Source organism: Atractosteus spatula, chromosome 5 (genome assembly GCF_055471065.1).
Source record: "Atractosteus spatula isolate fAtrSpa1 chromosome 5, fAtrSpa1.hap1, whole genome shotgun sequence".
In the NCBI taxonomy this organism is placed as follows: Eukaryota; Metazoa; Chordata; class Actinopteri; order Semionotiformes; family Lepisosteidae; genus Atractosteus; species Atractosteus spatula.
Genome location: NC_142710.1, coordinates 4,429,236 through 4,435,235, shown reverse-complemented (window position 1 = coordinate 4,435,235; position 6,000 = coordinate 4,429,236). Strand labels below are relative to the sequence as shown.

The 6,000-nt window shown below is 52.6% G+C and overlaps 1 protein-coding gene across 3 annotated transcripts in view; it reads right to left on the bottom strand.

Annotated features, from left to right (window-relative positions):
• Positions 1-225: 225 nt before the first annotated feature.
• Positions 226-6,000, bottom strand: part of arhgef40 (Rho guanine nucleotide exchange factor 40) — a 35,791-nt gene continuing 30,016 nt past the window's right edge. For all 3 annotated transcript variants that reach the window (XR_016091105.1, XM_088917779.1, XM_088917780.1), the window contains exons 22-26: positions 5,567-5,683; positions 5,241-5,351; positions 5,005-5,135; positions 3,440-3,483; positions 226-3,178 (exon numbers count right to left, since the gene is read on the bottom strand). Coding sequence is in view for 2 of the 3 variants with exons in the window: in XM_088917779.1 (XP_088773905.1) it covers positions 3,457-3,483; positions 5,005-5,135; positions 5,241-5,351; positions 5,567-5,683 (386 nt within the window). In the remaining variant the exon portion in view is untranslated. The remainder of the gene's footprint in view (positions 3,179-3,439; positions 3,484-5,004; positions 5,136-5,240; positions 5,352-5,566; positions 5,684-6,000) is intronic.

Sequence of the window (6,000 nt, the reverse complement as noted above, 5' to 3'; positions counted from 1 at the left end):
TCACTGGACTGTCTCACTCACACTGGTCTGTGTCTCACTCTCACTGCTCTGTGTCTCACTCTCACTGCACTGTGTCTCACTCTCACTGTGCTCTCTCACTCTCACTGCTCTGTGTCTCATTCTCACTGTGCTATCTCACTCTCACTGCGCTGTCTCACTCTCAGTGTTATACCAGCCATTCAGTCTGCTCCACCAGTATTAAACCACAGAATATTCAGTGAATAATCTTAAATACATATATTTGCACTGATCATTTTTACTGTAGTCCACATTTCTTCAGCAACCTCGGCAAAAGTCTGTCATTGGCAATTAAAGGAACAAGGCAATTTACTTACAGATATATTTTTAAAGAATTCTTATGACAGATAAGATTATTATTATTATACAAGACACAGACTATAATGCTATGTAGCCTTTAAGTGCTGTAGAATGTGATGGCTGAAAAAGCTGAATAGCATTTTGTCAAATAGCATTTTACTGAACGCCTACTCAAAGAACTGCCGTCTCGTCCCAGGGTGACCAGACATGTTTCTCCTTGTTCTACTTGTAGGATCCTCTTCCACATATCTGGACACCCCAGCCCATCTGGGTTGTTGTAAGCCACCCCTGACTCAAGAAGGAAGTAATGCAAACAGTATGGGTCGATAATTAGTGCAAGATTACCACCATGTAGCCTGATCAGCTCCTCAGTTAGACAAGTGTGGGGCCTGATCTGTACCAGAATGGGAGACCTCCACAGCAACACTTGGTTGCTGCTGCGAATAGTGTTGCTGAACCAGTAGGTGGCGCTGTCCTCTGTGGGTCACAATGTCCCAGACCAATGCTCCAGTATGATTACTGGGGATGCTGAGCTGTAGGAGGCACTCTCCTTCAGATGAGACGTTAAACCAAGGTCCACGGCATTTGGTCATTAACGATCCTAGGGCGCTGCTCGTAACAAAAGGTGGGTTAACACTGGCTGAATTCCAAGGCTGGTGCAGAATGGGGTACAGTCTGGGGTACAGTTTCTCTCTCTTCCCCCTGATCTGCTGGTGCAGGTTGGGGTACAGTCTGGGGTACAGTTTCTCTCTCTTCCCCCTGATCTGCTGGTGCAGGTTGGGGTACAGTTTGGGGTACAGTTTCTCTCTCCTCCCTCTGATCTGCTGGTGCAGATTGGGGTACAGTTTGGGGTACAGTTTCTCTCTCTTCCCCCTGATCTGCTGGTGCAGATTGGGGTACAGTTTGGGGTACAGTTTCTCTCTCCTCCCTCTGATCTGCTGGTGCAGGTTGGGGTACAGTCTGGGGTACAGTTTCTCTCTCCTCCCTCTGATCTGCTGGTGCAGGTTGGGGTACAGTCTGGGGTACAGTTTCTCTCTCCTCTCCTTGATCTTCTGGTGCAGGTTGGGGTACAGTGTTAGGTACAGTTTCTCTCTCCCCCTGATCTGCTGGTGCAGGTTGGGGTACAGTCTGGGGTACAGTTTCTCTCTCCCCCTGATCTGCTGGTGCAGGTTGGGGTACAGTCTGGGGTACAGTTTCTCTCTCCCCCTGATCTGCTGGTGCAGGTTGGGGTACAGTCTGGGGTACAGTTTCTCTCTCTCCCCCTGATCTTCTGGTGCAGGCTGGGGTACAGTGTTAGGTACAGTTTCTATCTCCTCCCCTGACCTGCTGGTGCAGGTTGGGGTACAGTCTGGGGTACAGTTTCTCTCTCCTCTCCCTGATCTGCTGGTGCAGGTTGGGGTACAGTCTGGGGTAGTTTCTCTCTCCTCCCTCTGATCTGCTGTGCAGGTTGGGGTACAGTTTCTCTCTCCCCCTGATCTGCTGGTGCAGGCTGGGGTACAGTGTTAGGTACAGTTTCTATCTCCTCCCCTGACCTCCTGGTGCAGGTTGGGGTACAGTCTGGGGTACAGTTTCTCTCTCTCCCCCTGATCTTCTGGTGCAGGCTGGGGTACAGTGTTAGGTACAGTTTCTATCTCCTCCCCTGACCTCCTGGTGCAGGTTGGGGTACAGTCTGGGGTACAGTTTCTCTCTCCTCCCTCTGATCTGCTGTGCAGGTTGGGGTACAGTTTCTCTCTCCCCCTGATCTGCTGGTGCAGGCTGGGGTACAGTCTGGGGTACAATTTCTCTCTCCTCTCCCTGACCTGCTGGTGCAGGTTAGGGTACAGTCTGGGGTACAGTTTCTATCTCCTCCCCTGACCTGCTGGTGCAGGTTGGGGTACAGTCTGGGGTACAGTTTCTCTCTCCTCTCCCTGATCTGCTGGTGCAGGTTGGGATAAATACATTCTCTCTCACGTGTTTGTATATAGATATACATCTTGTTCCCACAGTTTAAGTTGTGCTCTAATGGTATCTTCACACACATTGCTGTGTCATGTTTTACTCTGATTCTACCACAGTTTACCACAGTAAACCTGCACGGCAGCTAGCTGGCCTTGTTCAGAAAAGCATTGGTCAGAAAAACAGGAAGGGGTTCCAGTCTGCGGCGAACAGATTTCAGACCACTCTCAGCGATGGCAGATGCCCGCAGAGAGCAGAGCTTGGGGCTCTGGGTTCTGGAAACCCCTCTTCGCTGCCTCTTGTGTTTATTAGAGAGAGAGTCTCTGTCGTCTCCCTTCCCCCTCGCACTGCGGACTGTGTCCTGTCAGAAGGGGTGTATTACCGAAGGGGTCCCGAACATCTCTGGCCTCGGTCGCTTGCCCTGTTTGTGTTCATGAACTGCCTGCTGTACCGCCGACACCGGCCCAGCATTCCCTTGGCAAGCTTTAAGGAGAAGCCCCATCCGGACACAAAGTGGATTTTGATGTTCTGGTTTCAGGAATCAGAAAGTCCTGGAGAGCCCGGAATCCTGACTGGAGAGCTGCTGGGAGCTGCCGGTGGAAGCCGGTGGATTACAGGCACGAATGGAAGCCCGCTGGCGTAGCTCACTGTGCCGGGGGGACAGAGCAAGAGCCGTGAGCCGTGAGCTGACGATTCCCCAGAATCCTTCCAGGGGAGGCGAAGGGAGGATCCGGAAGCGAGGGATCAAAGCCGGCGTGGTGGAGACCCGTCTCTCCGATGATGGGGGGGGGTTTCCAGTTCTGGAGCAGAGAGGCCTCGGAGCTCTCTCTCTCTCCGATACGTTTTAATCGTTGCATTCCAGTTGTAGGGGGGGAGGGCGTCTGTAGTGGTTCCTCGAGCGAAGCCAAGCTCCGATCTGCAGGGTCTACGGGAGAAAGAGGAGGAGGATGGTAGCACAGTGACAGGAGGAGGAAGAGGAGGGCGGGAGTGGTTGCGTGCAGCCGCGCTGAGACCGACAGAGCAGCCCAGAGCTGGGAGGGGGAGAGAAGGGAGAAGGGACGCTCAGGTTCAGGGAAGGCTCACGCAGGGGGGCTGGAAACAGGAGACAGAGAGGAGAGGAGCTGGACGAGATGGGGAGGGAGAGCCGGAGGATAATGGAGGTGGTCCCTTCGGTGAGGACACTTACAGGAAACGAGACGCCGGTCACACTGCAGTGGAGGGAGATATGTTCTGGAGAAGCAAACACAGATATAATACTAATTAACCCCCTGAGAGAAATCTGCACGTGCATGGGCTGGTGCTACAGTCTCCTGCGTGTCTGGGTCTGGGGTCTAGTGATACAGTTCCTGGTGTGCCTGGGGTCCAGTGATACAGTTCCTGGTGTGCCTGGGGTCTAGTGATACAGTTCCTGGTGTGTCTGGGGTCTAGTGATACAGTTCCTGGTGTGTACGGGGGTCTAGTGACACAGATCCTGGTGTGCCTGGGGTCTAGTGATACAGTTCCTGGTGTGCCTGGGGTCTAGTGATACAGTTCCTGGTGTGTACGGAGTCTAGTGATACAGTTCCTGGTGTGTCTGGAGTCTAGCGACACAGATCCTGGTGTGTCTGGAGTCTAGTGATACAGTTCCTGGTGTGTACAGGGTCTAGTGATACAGTTCCTGGTGTGTACGGGGTCTAGTGATACAGTTCCTGGTGTGCCTGGGGTCTAGTGATAGAGTTCCTGGTGTGTCTGGGGTCTAGTGATACAGTTCCTGGTGTGTCTGGAGTCTAGTGACACAGATCCTGGTGTGCCTGGGGTCTAGTGATACAGTTCCTGGTGTGCCTGGGGTCTAGTGATACAGTTCCTGGTGTGTACGGGGTCTAGTGATACAGTTCCTGGTGTGCCTGGGGTCTAGTGATACAGTTCCTGGTGTGTCTGGAGTCTAGTGACACAGATCCTGGTGTGTCTGGAGTCTAGTGATACAGTTCCTGGTGTGTACAGGGGTCTAGTGACACAGATCCTGGTGTGCCTGGGGTCTAGTGATACAGTTCCTGGTGTGCCTGGGGTCTAGTGATACAGTTCCTGGTGTGTACGGGGTCTAGTGATACAGTTCCTGGTGTGCCTGGGGTCTAGTGATACAGTTCCTGGTGTGTCTGGAGTCTAGTGACACAGATCCTGGTGTGTCTGGGGTCTAGTGATACAGTTCCTGGTGTGTCTGGGGTCTAGTGACACAGATCCTTGTGTGTCTGGAGTCTAGTGATACAGTTCCTGGTGTGCCCGGGGTCTAGTGATACAGTTCCTGGTGTGCCTGGGGTCTAGTGATACAGTTCCTGGTGTGTACGGGGTCTAGTGATACAGTTCCTGGTGTGCCTGGGGTCTAGTGATACAGTTCCTGGTGTGTACGTGGTCTAGTGATACAGTTCCTGGTGTGCCTGGGGTCTAGTGATACAGTTCCTGGTGTGTACAGGGTCTAGTGATACAGTTCCTGGTGTGTACGGGGTCTAGTGATACAGTTCCTGGTGTGCCTGGGGTCTAGTGATACAGTTCCTGGTGTGTACGGGGTCTAGTGATACAGTTCCTGGTGTGCCTGGGGTCTAGTGATACAGTTCCTGGTGTGTACGGGGTCTAGTGATACAGTTCCTGGTGTGCCTGGGGTCTAGTGATACAGTTCCTGGTGTGTACGGGGTCTAGTGATACAGTTCCTGGTGTGCCTGGGGTCTAGTGATACATTTCCCGGTGTCAGTGTGTCTCAGGCTTGAATGACTGACTGACCTCTGAGATGGAAGTGAATGACCCTCCAGTTTGGCCTGGCCATTTTGGGGTGACCTTTCTTGACCCTGGGGACTCCAGGTCCTTTTGACTTAGACCACTCCCGGCAGAAGAGGAGTCAGAACTGCCCAGAACTGCACAGAGACACAAAGAGACAAAGTGGTTAATCAGATGTACTCGTGACTGTGCTTGTCATTGCACAGACACACCGCCAGTGAACACAGGGCGGGCAGACTCACAGTCGTCATCCCCAGGTTGGAAGGAGGGTGAGTGCAGCTCCAGGGAAAGGGGTCTCAGGGTTGGGGGGGCATCGCGCAGGAACAGAGGGGCCTGGCTGTCAGGACATGACCCTGCCATGACAAGACAGAGCTGGCATTGAGCAAGAAGCTGGGTTGTATGTGCCTCACACTTATAGTTCTTTCAAATTTTTAAAACTTGAGACATCTCACAAAGAGCTCACAGTTGAAGCAGCCGATCCGAGACATATTTTTCTGACTGTATACTGAGTGCCCCCTGGTGGAGACATGGTGAAGTGCGGCATGCAGGTTCATTTCATGCTCAGTACCTCCTCTTGTCAGGATGTAGTTGAGATCACGGTCATGGAGACTGACTGCACCACTCTGCAAGTCCAGCAGGAGCTGGCTGGACACCCCCATACACAGAGACTCCTTCAGGCACAGTTCTGAGAGTGAGAGAGAGGAGCCGTGTCAGTGAAGGGAGAGAGGGAGAGGCGATACAGGCAGACTTGACTGTCCAGAGAGGACAGGTTCAGTGACAATAGACTAGACACAGAAACTGGACACAGACACAAACCTGGCTGTCCAGAGAGGACAGGCTCAGTGACCACAGCCTGGACACAGAAACTGGACACAGACACAGACCTGGCTGTCCAGGAAGGACAGGCTGTGCACTTTCTACTGCACTGTGAGAAATATTCTGTGATCCCAGAATTCCCCCACCTTTCCCAGAATCATGATGTATGTTAACATCCAATAATAC